The sequence below is a fragment of the Pagrus major genome, chromosome 4 (assembly GCF_040436345.1).
Source record: "Pagrus major chromosome 4, Pma_NU_1.0".
Lineage (NCBI taxonomy): Eukaryota > Metazoa > Chordata > Actinopteri > Spariformes > Sparidae > Pagrus > Pagrus major.
Window position 1 is genome coordinate 32,495,651 of NC_133218.1, and position 15,021 is coordinate 32,510,671.

Sequence of the window (15,021 nt, forward strand, 5' to 3'; positions counted from 1 at the left end):
CAGTCGTCTGCCTGCCTATTGTGTCATTGAACAGGTTTACACAGGACACAGCCTGCAGCAACATATTCAATATGTGGGATGCCAAACAAGATATATCACTGAAAATGGGAAATCCCTTTTAAGAGTATACAGGACATCAAAATATGTGTTTTTACATGTATGTGCCTCATTTATCAGGTCAGACAGTTTTCTCCATCTCCATTTTTCACATAAAAAGATATAACTGAATGTGGATGTTTAATGTTGTTGATCAGAATCAGAATCAGAATCAGAATCAGAATCAGCTTTATTGGCCAAGTATGTGAAACACAAACAAGGAATTTGACTTGGTTTTTCTTCGCACACAATGTACATAGACATAGACATGAACATAAACAAACATAACAACATTCAACTAGAAGGAACAAGAACAACAAAGAACAGTGAGTTAAAAAGTGTTCAGAAGTCCGGACTATTATAAATATATAAATATATATTTAAGTATATTTATATTATATTATTTACAGTGTGGATATGTGTTGTTCAGTTATGTACAGGTAGAAATATATAAATATATATATACATATAAAGTGCAATTTGGTCTGTGAATGTAAAGACTATGAGTGGATGGTTTTTGGAGTCAGGGGGGTTACTGACACTGGGTGACTGATCAAGTGTTCATCAGTGCGACGGCCTGGGGGAAGAAACTGTTCTTATGTCTGGTTGTTTTGGCGAACAGTGTTCTGTAGCGCCTGCCGGAGGGGAGAAGTTCGAACAGATTGTGTCCAGGGTGTGATGGGTCTGCAGAGATGTTTCCTGCCCGTTTCCTGACTCTGGATGAGTACAGGTCCTGGATGGTGGGCAGTTTAGCACCAATGATTTTTTCTGCAGACCTTATTGTCCGTGTCAGTCTTTTCCTGTCCTGTTTGGTGGCTGATCCAAACCAGACGGTGATGGAGGTGCAGAGAACAGACTGAACTATTGCTGTGTAGAACTGGATCAGCAGCTCCTGGGGCAGGTTGAACTTCCTGAGCTGACGCAGGAAGTACATCCTCTGCTGGGCCTTTTTGTTTATGGAGTCTATGTTGAGAGACCACTTTAGGTCCTGGGAGATGGAAGATCCCAGAAACCTGAAGGTTTCCACAGCAGACACGGAGTTATTTAAAATGGTGATGGGGGACAGTATAGGGGGGCTACTCCTGAAGTCCACTGTCATCTCCACAGTTTTGAGCGTGTTCAGCTCCAAATTGTTCTGACCACACCAGAGGGCCAGCTGTTCCACCTCCCGTCTGTAAGCAGACTCGTCACCGTCACGGATGAGGCCGATGACCGTTGTGTCGTCTGCAAACTTCAGGAGTTTGACAGATGGGTCTCTCGAGGTGCAGTCGTTGGTATATAGGGAGAAGAGCAGTGGGGAGAGCACACATCCCTGGGGGGCGCCTGTGCTGATTGACCGGGTGCTGGATGTGATTTTCCCCAACCTCACCTGCTGCCTCCTGTCTGTCAGGAAGTTTGTGATCCACTGACAGGTGGAGGCTGGGACGGTGAGCTGGGTGAGTTTGGAGTGGAGGATGTCTGGGATGATGGTGTTGAACGCCGAGCTGAAGTCCACAAACAGGATCCTAGCATATGTCCCTGGGGAGTCAAGGTGTTGCAGGATGTAATGCAGACCCATGTTGATTGCATCATCCACTGACCTGTTTGCCCGGTATGCAAACTGCAGGGGGTCCAGCAGGGGGCCTGTGATGTCCTTCAGGTGGCTCAACACCAGTCTCTCAAAGGACTTCATGACCACAGACGTCAGGGCTACGGGCCTGTAGTCATTTAGTCCAGAAATTGCCGGTTTCTTGGGGACCGGGATTATTGTGGAGCTTTTGAAGCAGGAGGGGACTTCACACAGCTCCAGTGATCTGTTGAAGATCTGGGTGAAGATGGGGGCCAGCTGGTCAGCACAGACCTTCAGACAGGAGGGTGACACGCCGTCTGGGCCTGGAGCTTTCCTGGTCTTCTGTTGCCTGAAGAGCTGACACACATCCTCTTCACAGATCCTGAGTGATGGTGGGGGGTCAGTAGGGAGGGGTGAGGGGGGTGATGAGGTTTGTTTGATGTTGGAGTGGGTGATGGGTGTGAATGTTGGCTTCTCAAACCTGCAGTAGAAGACATTCAGGTCGTCAGCCAGTTCCCGGTTCACTGCAATGTGGGGGGATGGTCTCCTGTAGTTGGTGATCTCCTGTAGACCTCTCCACACTGACGCAGGCTTGTTAGCTGAGAAACTGTTCTTCAGCTTCTCAGTGTAACACCTCTTTGCCACTTTGATCTCCTTTGTCAGCGTGTTCCTGGTCGTGTTGTACAGGACTCTGTCCCCACTTCTGTAGGCCTCCTCCTTGGCCTGACGAAGCATCCTGAGTTTTTCAGTGAACCAAGGTTTATTGTTGCTGTATGTGCAGAAGGTTTTGGTCGGCACACACATGTCCTCACAAAAGCTGGTGTAGGATGTCACAGTGTCAGTGAGTTCGTCCAGATCTGTAGCAGCAGCCTCAAAAACACTCCAATCTGTGCAGTCAAAGCAGGCCTGTAGCTCCAGCTTTGACTCTGTGGTCCATCTCTTCACAGTCTTCACTACAGGCTTAGCAGATTTGAATTTCTGCCTGTAATTTGGGAGAAGATGAACCATGCAGTGATCAGAGAGCCCCAAAGCTGCGCACGTGACAAATAAACAAAAACAAACAAAGTACTGCGGAGCGAAGCACCGAGGCAGCCGTCCGTGGCGCCATCTTGATCTATTTATTGATGATGTAGAGATGGATCGATTATTGGTCTGGTCAGAATACCGGTGTCTTTTTTTGTGTCCTATTGCCGATAAAGTAGATTAATTTAAGAATGCAATACTTTGGCTCTGATGCAGCATCCTCTCTCTGTCTGTAAGTAAGAGGATAATAGCTAATCAACACTGAATTATCTAAATCTGCAAAGTAACTAGTAACTTAAGTCATCAAATAAATGAAGTGGAGTGGAAGTATAAAGTGGCAGTACATGGAAATACTCAAGTAAAGAATCTCAACATTGAAAAAGTACAGTATTCGAGTGGTAGCTAGTTACATTCCATCGCTGGTTATTCTTGTATATCGGTTCCAAATATCGGTCATTGATTACTCATAATTGGTATCGGCCCTGAAAGAAACATATCGATCCCTATCATGATATTAAAGACATAATTAGAAATAATTCTTTTTCTGGTTAGAGTTCGAAGTTAGAGAAAATCTGTACCGCTCTGTCTGGTTAAAAGAAAAGAAAGAAAGAAAAGCTACAGCCAGCAACCAGTTAGCTTAGCTTAGCTTAGCTTGGTTCAAAGACTCATAACAGGGGAAACAGCTAGCCTGGCTCTGCCCAAAGGTAAGAGTGATTACCAACATATTTAATATTTTTAGCCAAGCACGTTTTTTCCCAATGTTTCCCATCTTTTCGCAAAGCTAAGCTAACTGGCTGCGGCTTCATTGTTTATTAAACGGGCAGATTTGAGGGTGGTGTCCGGTAGGGACAGGTAGTCGCGAAAGAGCGAGAGGCTCATAGAAGCAAACTGCTGCCTGTGCTATTCTTATAATGCTCCTATAATATTTCACATCTGTGCTGCTGAAAATACACCCCCAGACCAAGCTTCGGAGGTCTGTTTCCCTGTAGGGCCCTCCCCACTGTTAAAAATTAATGAATCACCAACTGGTCATATAAAACTTCTCAACTAATTCTCCACCAGAAATCGAATTAGATAATTTCCCAAAATATCAAACTGTTCCTTTAAGTCATATAAAGTGTATCAGCAAACCTGTTAAATTAATTTTCCCTTTTGTCTTGAATTTCTTGGTACCGCAACAAAGCCGTAGTATTTGTGAAACACTCTTGGCAGTTTAACCCCGTTTGGATTGCTTAACCCCTCTAACAACCACATCAGGAAAACGACCTGACATTACAAACGGCATCACTCTTCATCTGGTGCAGTAAGTGGCTGAAAGCATCGAGACAGATACATTACAGTAGATATGACAGACTCTCGCGGTGTGGGTGACCGAGCTGTCTCTGCCGTTGACAGAGACTTGCACTCACTGTGGCAACACGCGAGAGGAGGGCAAGTGATGAAATTAAACACAGTTGACAATATTAATAAGGTAAGAGGAGCGAGTTTGTTTCCTCGTGGACAGTTTGTCTGTAATGAGCTGCGAGTTGTCATGCTCCGGGGAGACAGGCGTGGCCACAGAGTCTGAGCCAGTGGAAAGATATTAATGCAACCTGAAGGGGGACGTGAGTCATCGCGAGCCGCTGTCCATTCAAACCGGTATCATAAGGAGCACGACCACAGCATGGCTTAATCACAGTCATTGCTGTGATATTTGACACCGAGGTTGAAATAAAGGGCTCTGTAATAGGTGCTTTTCTTATCGCACAATGAGTCAGTGGGTGCTTACGTGGTTTCAAGTCAAGCTGTCAGCACAGAGGGAGGTGAGCGAGTCGAGCACTACGCCTGCTCCAAACTCCTCTCCTCTGGGACGCAGCCACACTCGGTCCGTTCTTAACTTCCATTTCACACTTGGTAATCAATTACTGGTCTCTGGAGGTATCGAAGAAAAGAGCTACCTATCCTGAGAATAAGCTAAATCTCTCAACGCCTCCTAATTGAAAACACATTATATCGCTAGACAATGCTCTTTGTGTGTAGCCAGCCACTAATTTGGACTGTTTGCATGCACAGAACAAAGCAATTTACTGAGGTTGCAAACACCCTTTGCAGGACAATAATTCATGGCGTTATCAGGTGCAGAGTTTAAACATCAAATAAACGGGCTGAATAACTAAATAAGCAAACTTTTGAAGGTGTGCCCAGCCGTTTGTTGGTGGCTATTCTCCCAGTGAGTCTGAAAAGCTGAAACTAATATGATTTTATATCGTGGAGCCAAGACTGATGCCAGACCTCCCGAAACCAATCCCTCTTACAGGATTTAGCGAGAGCTGTGTGAAATGTACACTGCAGGGCCCCACCGGTCCCGATGATAGTCCTTGCTGTGAGTCCAAATCAAAATGAACCCGATCAATAACAAAAGAGGGCTTTTGTACGTTTACTGCCGTCATAAATACAGTGTCCTGAAAAGGAAAGCGAGGGAGGACAGAGAGAGGCAGGTTTCCACCAGGCTGGGGACAGGCATAAAGATGTCAGACTGCTGTTTGTGAGAGGGTGGCAGTGGGTATCATGGTTCTGGGAGCAAATATGACTCCTGTGTTTGATCATGTTGACCTGGAGAAGACAGGAGTAAGCTCAAAGTGTATGCTTGCATTTTTAGAGCCAAAAAAACAACAGTCTGTTCGCATGCACATATCCGCACATAAATGTCAAACAAAAAGTCTACGGCTCATCATTCAGGAAGAAATACTACAGCAAAGTGTCTTTTAATTGCGGCAAAGAAAAAGCATTTGCACTCCAAACCAATGCAAAAAAAAACTTTAAATGCTAAGAAGTCAAGATGGCAGAGAGGGGACTAGAATAAAGGGGAAAATAAATCCAGGCACAAAAGAGAGGAGCTCATTTTATCTATCTGATCGTACCGTTCTTAAAGAGCAGTGCACAAAGCAGAAACTGCCCACCACTGACTCCAACTCAACAATCCCTCAGAGTCGCTAACAGTAAGACTGGGAGCATGACAAATAACATTGCCCAGGCCATAATACAGGGATAAAACTTCCTACACTGAAGGCCCACAAGAGGACATTCAAACGTCTTAGAGCGCTGACAGCGGCAAGTGGTCCAGCCGAGTTAATAATCCTGATAGGAATTAATGTGCTTACAATGGTGCCATTGCTGCCTACCTGAATTTATTTTACATTGTCTACATTACTTCATCCGTCTATTCAGTTGTTTTCCCTGGCTGGCTTCCTGATAACACAGAGCACGCATTCAGCAAGAGAAAGAAGGCCTATTTGTGCACTGGACACTAATTAATACAGTGCTCCGTCGGGAAAGTTGCCTGCTTGCTGCTCTACTGACAACAGATTCATTTATACTGCTGTTTTCTGCTTCTCCGAAGGCTCTGTTAATTGCATTTAAATTAGCCCTTATTCAGTAAAGAACAAGGACCGGCAAAGGGGTTTGTTTGGAAGCTGGAAGCAGAAACGAGATTTTTTGCTATTGCATACGACACATACTACCCCAAAGTTGACAGACAGAGCTTTTGATGAAAGATCCTATCAGAGAGAGGCGCAAACATGCTTGTAAAATACTTCATGAATAACTGCAATTACTGCATTTTCACCACAACTGTTACTCTAACGAGAGAACCTTTGAACCAGTCAGATCACTGCATCTTTTCTGTTTGGCCCTTTGGCAATGTGAGTACAGCGATGCTTTCACTCCAATTTAAGACACAGAAATGTTTCAAACTGCTACACGAGATTTTCAAAGACTCTGGAGCAAAAAGAATAATATTTATGACAGTACTCAGAGAAAACACTCATTGACCAACTTCTTAGAAAACAATAGAGGATTGAGCACGGAAAGTGTGAGTAAGCCGTTGCAGGTAGCTATTTAGATAGCAACATGATGTCAGGATCAAGCTCTGAAGACATAATAACAGAGTCAGGAAAAAGAGGGCAAGAAGCAAGCTGGCACACACCTAATGAAGAATAGAACCTGCTTAGCGTAATGAATAGCTGACTGCTCTCACGTAGACCGTTTACCATTAGCACCTGCATTAGATTCCATCTCCACAGTAAAGGTCAATGTTTATATAGCAATTAAAGTTGTTTTTTAACCTTGATTTACCCCGGGAAGGTTGGTTTAGTGTGCGTGTGCTTCGCAATCATACAGTAACAAAAATTCTCCTCTGGGAAATGTGTCCCACAAAAACAGTGTTATACTTGGAGTAGAGAAAGTTGGATTAGAAAAGACTCTGGAAACTGGAGGGATGTGACATCAAACAGAGGTAGTGTTTGAATGTGGTATTAGTATAAGAAGTACAGCGTAAATCTCAGTGACAACGTGCATTTCATGTTTATTCCTGCACAAGGGAATAAACATGGAATAAGTGACCATGTTAAGTCATGCAAAAGGGCCTTTCAAGAAGTTGATTGAGTTGCAATCCTTTAGAAAGTGTAGACTTCAGTAGATTTAGGGGGGAATTATACTAGCAACAAAGCTGGGCTGGAAGAGGCAGATAGCCCAGAGTCCTATTAGACGTTATGTTTCATTAAAGAGGTCATATTATGCTAATTTTCAGGTTCATGCTTTTATTTGGGGGTCCTAGTAGAATAGGTTCACATACTTTAACTTTCAAAAAACACATTATTTTTCTCATATGGTGCATTACTGCAGCAACCTCTGTTCAATCTTTGGTGAGAGTTGCACATGCACATTACTTAACGGGCAGGATGAAGCCAATCAAAGGCAGGGTAGGGCGGATCATGCCGACCACAGTAGTGTGATCCAAAATAACACATCACTGTCTGTATTAGTGAATTGTTCAAAACACTGCTGTGGCAGATATTCATTTGATAAGAGCACTGGAACCATCAGACTGATGAGAGTAGACTCCTGGTCTTACCTGATGGTCAAGTGCCATCAGGTAAGACAGAAGTAAGTTAGTATTTAGAAAACAAAATAAGACCAAAATTCACTGAAATATCAAAATGCTAAAATTTTGTGCCCTGTGCTACAAAAATAAAAACAGCATCTGAAATTTTAAATTTCTACTATGTCCATAAACTTGTAGGTCTTTGCCAAGGGATGGAAGGAAGCCCACGCTATCATGGGGGAAAGCGAGCCAACGACACACAGACAGGGCTGAGACTGGGAAAGAAATCTGGGATCCTCTCTCTGTGAAGCAACAGTGCTAACCACTGAGCCAGTGTGTTGCCCAGTGAAAAATGCCAGCTAGATAGTAAAATTCAGCAAAAAAGTCTCCGCCACCACGTGGGGTGATCTCCCTCCTCGTCAGCGAGTCCGTCTCCTTCCTGTCAGGCCGTAGTGCCACAACTCTGAGCTCAGCAAACGTTTGCGTCTCCATCTTGCTTTCTGTCATCCACTTCTCACCCCTCCTAACCCTGTCTCCCTAGCTCCCCCTCTCTATCTCCCTGCCTCATCTCTCCATCTCCTTCCTTTCCCAACTCTATATATCTCCATCCGCACACTGTTCACTGTAAATGCTGTGCCAGCAGAGCGATGCCGGGGAAATGGCGCCATCCTCATTGAGAGAGCAAGCAGACGGAGTGGGGGTGGTGCTGGAGGGGGTGTTCAGCGACAGGCCCTGAAACCCAGCCATCAGACAACACACTGCAGCAATCACACAGCTCCAGTAGATGGGCTACATAGCTAAAGCTCCGCATTCAGAAAAGGATCAGTAAAAAATGATAGGATATAGACTCTTGATCCCACAAAACTCCAGAAACATTACTCTTTTTTCAGGAGAACAAAGAGGTCAGGATGGGCTGAGAGTGAGAGACAGTGCAAGCCATTAAAGACAGGTGGAGGAGGGGGGAGCGGTACACAAGCTTGCTGGCCAGGCAAGCAGACAGGCCACGGTTCATTTGAGGACTGAAGCTGCTCCCTTCCATCATTCGACTGTTCATTAATACCAGCTGCTCCTATGGGTCTCCCCGCAACTAAGCCTTGCTGCACTCTGCAAAATCTATCAATATCCCAGCAACACGAAAACACTGCCTGCTCCAGAGCTCGGCTTAAAAGCTGACCAGAGCTCCACAGGGCGTGTTCCCAAAAAAAAAAAGAAAAGAGGCGTCTCTGAGATGCCTGATAATAGTGTGCATGTGCAGTGTGCATATATTATTGACAGTCTGGCGAGGTAGTTAAATTGCTGGTGACTATAAAAGAGGTAAGATTAACGTGGATGACTTAACACAGACTCTCAAAGTGGAGCTTGCCAGCCCACATAGTGTTCTGCTCAGTGTGGGTAAAGGGTTCATTTTCTCAAAATTAACCTTGTCAAACTCCTGTTCTGCCTGGGGGAGATTTGTATTACTATTGCAATTTTTCAATCAGAGATTGAGGAGAGTGTGAAATTTTAACATGCTTGTTCACTCTCCACCCCCCCTCCTCCTTTTTACTGTTTTTTTTTTTTTTTCCCACTCGCATCGTCCATTTAGAATTTTAAGCAGATTTCACCCATTCTTATAATAGGATTCTCCACTTCCTCAGTGTGGTGTGCAGTAAAGTGTATACAGCAAGCGAGTGTGTTTGCTGTATCAACTCAAGCTCGGCACGCTCCGCACTCATCTACTCCAGCAGAAGAGTTCTGCTGGGTCAAAATTAATTACAGAAGCTGTTAAGCACACACCAGCTGTTGTAAACAAATGCAAATACATTTTCATTTCAAACAAGCCCCCTTGTATCGCCGCGCACAAAATACTGTAAATCTTCTGTGTGTTTACTCACAACTTGGGCCATCATCGAGCTGTGCTGGCGTTCCTACAGAGAATTTACTCTTTTTCATGTACATACAATTGCTGGAAATCATGATCACCACTGTTTTTAATTGAGGGTTTATCCCGGTTTATTTGCGGACAACAGTTGCTCCTTTTGCCATCGCTCTTTTAATCTTCACTTCCTCTCACTTCAATAACTCCGTTGCTCCTTGGCCAGACCTCTTTGTTGTCAGTCTGTTTTGCTCTTGGGCACTTTCTTTGACTGGGCCTGTTCAGACTGTTTCCTTTATTGTTTTTAGTTTGGGGAACTACAGGACCATGACACTTCGACTAAAGGAAATGACAATCAAAGTTTATAAAAACAGCTCTAATATTGAATTTGATCCTTCCTGTATTAGGGCTGCAGCTGACATCCGTTCGCTACCATTGTCAATACATTTAGTTTTGCCAATGTTCAACACTAACTTGTGCCTTCTCATCCATTTGGTACTGGTATACAACTCAACAGAACAAAGTCGAGTCAACCACATGAATCATTACATCAGCATCTGTTTTTAAAGAAAATAAATAACCTTGTGGAACAACACTAGCCACTTTTGCTGCCAAAAATACTGACTGTGTTCCTCAATTGTCTACAATTGGAGCCAGTAAATCATAATGTTCCTTCTTTGGGTGAATGTATGAACCAAGACTCTCTAGAGAGAGAGAGAGAGAGAGAGCAGCATATCCTCAGCTGTGTTCTTTTTAACCTGATCAGATGCACAACAAAATAAAATTTAACTTGGTAAGCTTATTTCTCAACTTACAATAAAGGCCTCTATCTAAAAAAAAGTGCCTGATTTATGAGCAGCTGGTTGGCTTCGTCCCTCTGAAGCATTAAAGATTTTGACTCACCGTCAAGCCAAAGTGCACGACTGCAATTCACAGACCTTTTCCTGAATGAATGACCAATTTAAATTTTTGACATCAACCATGAATGAGTCTTTTATACGACCTGCATTCAAATCCAAACTCGGGCATTTTAGTTTTTCTTGTTAAAGCCACTGTTACTACCTTTGAACACAGCTCAAGTATTTTATTGAAAAGTATAAGAAATAAATGTTGAAATATTAACACCATTCATGATTGTATTAATTCTAGAAGGCTGAGACACAAACTGGGTAAGATAAAAATCTGCCATAGAAATCAACTTCTTACGTAATGGACAATTTTAAACCGGTCAATATTCAGGTCACCAAGGAGGAAGGTATCCCTTACCTTCATCTGTCAGTGTGTCTAATGTTTCATATCTAAATGCATTAGAGCTGGGCAGCCTGTAACAACAACCAACTACAATAGGCTCTCAGTAGGGACGGTGAATCAGTAGCTGTAAGTTCAATATCAGCATCAATATCTTTCCATAGTTCAACTGAAATGTCTTCCCTGAATATAAAATGCTACTCTGCCATCATAGCAGTCCCAATCTTTTCTATATAACCTAAATCTTTTCGACAGGCAGCTCTGAATCACCGACAGTATCGTGCTGGTGTGTTTCATTGTCTGGGAATCTCATGAACCTTGTTTCTGAGGCTGCATACATTAATGTGAGCTAAGACCAAATCCTTCCATGGCAAACTTGATAACAAAGATGTAGTTTTGTTTTTCTTTTCTTTTCTTTTGTTTTTTGGGTCACTGTTAAATAACGACTTGTCTGAGTCATCTCCCCTGAAAAAAGACAAAAATATGTGACCATCTAAAATTACCTATCCAGATGACTCAATCAACATTCCTCCAAAATGAGAAAGTGTCTCGTCTGTTGAGGGGAAATAGAGGAGACGAAAAAACTGACATCAAAGGTAATAAAACTACGATATCTATTTCCTGGAATAGTCCAACAATCCAGCAAAGGTCGAAGGGTAATAGCAGCCACAGACTATTTTAACACTGCTACCTTGCAGTTATATTTCATTCTCGCCATGTGTTTAATACCTTTCCACTCCCCCAATGGTCCCTCTGACTGGTTATCTGTGCTGTTTTGAAAGAGGCCAACCAAATTGTTAAAAGGCCACCCTCCCTCAGCCGTCCAGCAAGCCTGCCCTGCCAATCGGCCATCCTGTTTCCAGACAGCACAGTCATTTCCCAGCCCAGTGGAGCAGCACTCCCTGACCTCTGCCTCGACCTCCGCCTCAACAGCCCGAGCTCCAGCACCAGCTCCAGCCTGGAGAGCAGACTTGGGCCACCTCTACTTATTTATGAGCCATTTCACACAGTGCTGCTCCCATTAGAGACCCAGCCTTGGCCCACCTTTACACGGCACTCTCCTTGCACTTAACACATAAGAGTACACCAGTGGTGCCAGGGGGGCATGGGCGGCGGGTGGTGGTGGGCGGGTTGAGCAGACCATTAGACCTATCACACAGGTACTGTCACACTCCCGGCTCAAAATTACATCAAACTGTCAGAGAACGGCAAACATATCAATCTACTTCCTGGTTATCAAACATCTCCTGCAGAAACCTGCAAGGAGACCAATCACTCCATCTAACACAATCTTTTATAACTGCATTGGCGTTTGAAATATGTGATGAATAGCTATTAAGACTTTCCGCAGGGAAATAATCACCCACTGATCTAATCTAACGATGCACAGGAACTGATGGGTTGTGCATGTTGAACCATAATTGGGACATTTCATTGTTTCTTATTCGTTTTGTTGGAGCTGAACTGTGGGAAACAAGAGAGATTTCAAAAGACGGAGCAAAAAAAGTTCGGTCTCCACAGCATAAAATGTGACTGATGGATTGATTCTCAAAACGCATACAAGACTTTAATAAGAAACTACGCATGCATGACTGAAAACAAGATTAGTCTTAGCTGGTAACATTCAAACACTGCAGGAAGCCGGTGGATATTAGCTTGTTTATGTTTAGGTTGACAGAGTTGACTGAAAGATGTAGAGCTGCTTATAGAGAAGGAGAGATGAAGACCCACCTGTGATTGTGACAAAGGCGTAGCCCTCCTCGCCCAGTAGTGGGTTGATCAGCCGGCAGCTGTAGGTGCTATTGGGCTCCAGCACGACTGTCAGCACGCTGGTCATACTGAACAACCCTTCCTCATTGGCCACCAGGGAAGTGGTGATATTGTCCGTCAGGTTGCGCCCGCCCCCATCCTGCCATATCACGTCAGCTTGAGGATAACCACCGTAGGCCACGCAAGTCAGGGCCACCGCATCACCCGGCCGCAGATTGGATTCAGACTCCAAAGTCACTACAGGCTTGGAGTAGGAGGCTGAAAAACGGCACAGGAAGAGGAGAAGGGGGAGGTGGGTTGAGGATTCAGGGAGGGAGGGAGGGAGGAGAAAAAAAGAGGTATGGGGTGGGTAAGGGTGGGTGAGGATAGGGAGAGGATAAGGGAGCAGCAGACACATACTGACTTCAGTTAGATGCTCTGCAGTGAGAGTCACCCTGGGAACTGTTTGACATGATTCCCATTAAATTCTTAATTATATTTAGGGAGCTTAGCATAACACAGTGCTTAAGATCCCACAGACACAGACAGCATCTGTGGCACATCCTGATGTTGCATCCCTACACTCTAACGCTGCTTCCTCCAGAGAGCTACAACACCGAGCCACTCCCAGAAAGGAAATACGGTGCAGGGCGGGGGGGGCGGAGGTGGGCAGGCCTGGGAGAAAACTGGCAGGCTCAGAGATTTGGGACGACTCAGCCTATGGCATGGAAAAGAGCCTGTAAGGGGTGGAGGTGAGGGGGTGAACCGTCAGCCTCGGATGAAATCAAGTTTCCCCAATCCCTTGAGCTCAAACAGGAGTACAGAGGTGGCGGAGAGAGACGCTGCTGTATTCCCAGAGCCAATCATTGCACAGCAAACAATGGGGTGGAGCTGAGGGCGAGATAAAATAAGTTTGGCTGAGCTGCTTTTTTTTTTTTGAAAAGTGGACTGAACACAAAGGCGGATTGAGCATGGTACACACTAACTTCCCCAGCTGTCCATTTGACTGACAGGGAGAATTCCATCGAGGGCTCCTTTCATTCTCTTGCAGCACAGCATGAAGGAAGTCTACAATGTTAACTGTAAATGCCGGCTAAAAATAGAACATCTATAAATCTAATGCATAAAACGGAACCAATTTGTCACTGTTGGAGACACTGTTTTTCCCTCTTCCCCAGCCAGGAGAATAAAAAATGTTGTTCATTAACACCGCCTAATGCACATCCATCCTTTGAGAATACAGGAACAATCTCACAGCAGATATAGAAATGGGAGAATGGGGGGAGGGGGGGGGGGGGGCACACAGTATCATTGTAAATAAATAAAAGGCTCTCAGCTGTGAAGGTGGGCGAATGTAGTCGCACCGCAGAGAAGATGTTAGCGCCGGGCTGATTGACCGTAACGACAGCTGATAATCAAAGTCAGCAGATATTGACCATGACAGAGACCACAATCAGCGCTTATTGACCAAAACCAGCTCAGCAGCCCCGAGGAAACAGTTTATAACCTGTTTACGTCTGGTGACAAGGAATTATCATAAATCACCGTCTCCATAGATACTGTTACTGTAGAATACATTTCACTGCATACTATTATCGTTTAAGCGTTGAGGTAAAATCCTTTTCAATACAATCAATTCAAAGTGTAAACTGAAGCTCAGGGGCAAACTTGAGACTCCTCAATTCATCCTCCACACTCCAACGTATAAAACTGTTTGTTTGTTGTTTTCTTTTTTCCATTGTCACATACATTTGAGCCGGTTTGTGACAAAATGGGGCCAACCCTCAGGTCGTCACATCTTAAGCAGGGACTTGAACTCAACACACTACAACCCTGGTGTTTGTAAATGACTAATAAATAAACCTTTAACCTTTAAACATTAGCTAATGAAACAGCATTTATCCATTATAATCTAGTCGATGTATTGAACATGCTGTACAGAATGAATCCTTTAATTTTCATTGTTCAGTTCATGAGACCCTTCTAATTGCCTTACCCTCTGATAAGATAAACCACGTAAAACTAACCCTTATGATGTCGGGTCAGGAGCTATCAAAGCTTGGGCTTTGAGAACAATTATAGAAAGACTGCCAGCAAACTAGGGGTGTGGAATGATATGGGCATTTTCCCAGCACATAAAGCCGAACAAAATATGCTATCAAGCTGCATCATGGGAAATGTAGGATCCCTGATTGTTGTAAAAGCCTTGACTAAAAGTCGAGCTATGTTGGCCAACACAGCTTAAATCTGTCTCTTTTGAATCCTCCAACTTTATGGAAGTGCTATCCTAAATTACCCCTAAATTACTAAAAGGAAATTAACCAAAGAAATACATACATTCAGTTAGAGTTAGTGGAGTCAATCCAAAAAAGTATCCAAATAGCTCATCTGGTGAACCAAGCACCAAGTACATCATCCCTGAGACCCCAAATTGTTTTGAAAAGGCGTTATTTTATGTCATCGAGCTTGTGCACCCACTTCAGCCGAGGTGCACACTGACAGTTTAGCTTAGCAACTACAGTGAAGACTTAAAAGACTTTTAAATCAATTTGGAATCTCAGGGCTTCTGGAGAAGCTGTATGAAACATTTTATGTTTTTCTTCTGTTGTTTTTTTACGTTTTAAAAGTCCCCAGCTTCTT

The 15,021-nt window shown here is 44.0% G+C and overlaps 1 protein-coding gene across 2 annotated transcripts in view; it reads right to left on the reverse strand.

Annotated features, from left to right (window-relative positions):
- cd276 (CD276 molecule) overlaps positions 1 to 15,021 on the reverse strand; it is a 71,507-nt gene that overhangs the window by 36,339 nt on the left and 20,147 nt on the right. For both annotated transcript variants that reach the window (XM_073464827.1, XM_073464826.1), the window contains exon 4: positions 12,364 to 12,660. In XM_073464827.1, the coding sequence (XP_073320928.1) occupies positions 12,364 to 12,660 (297 nt within the window). The remainder of the gene's footprint in view (positions 1 to 12,363; positions 12,661 to 15,021) is intronic.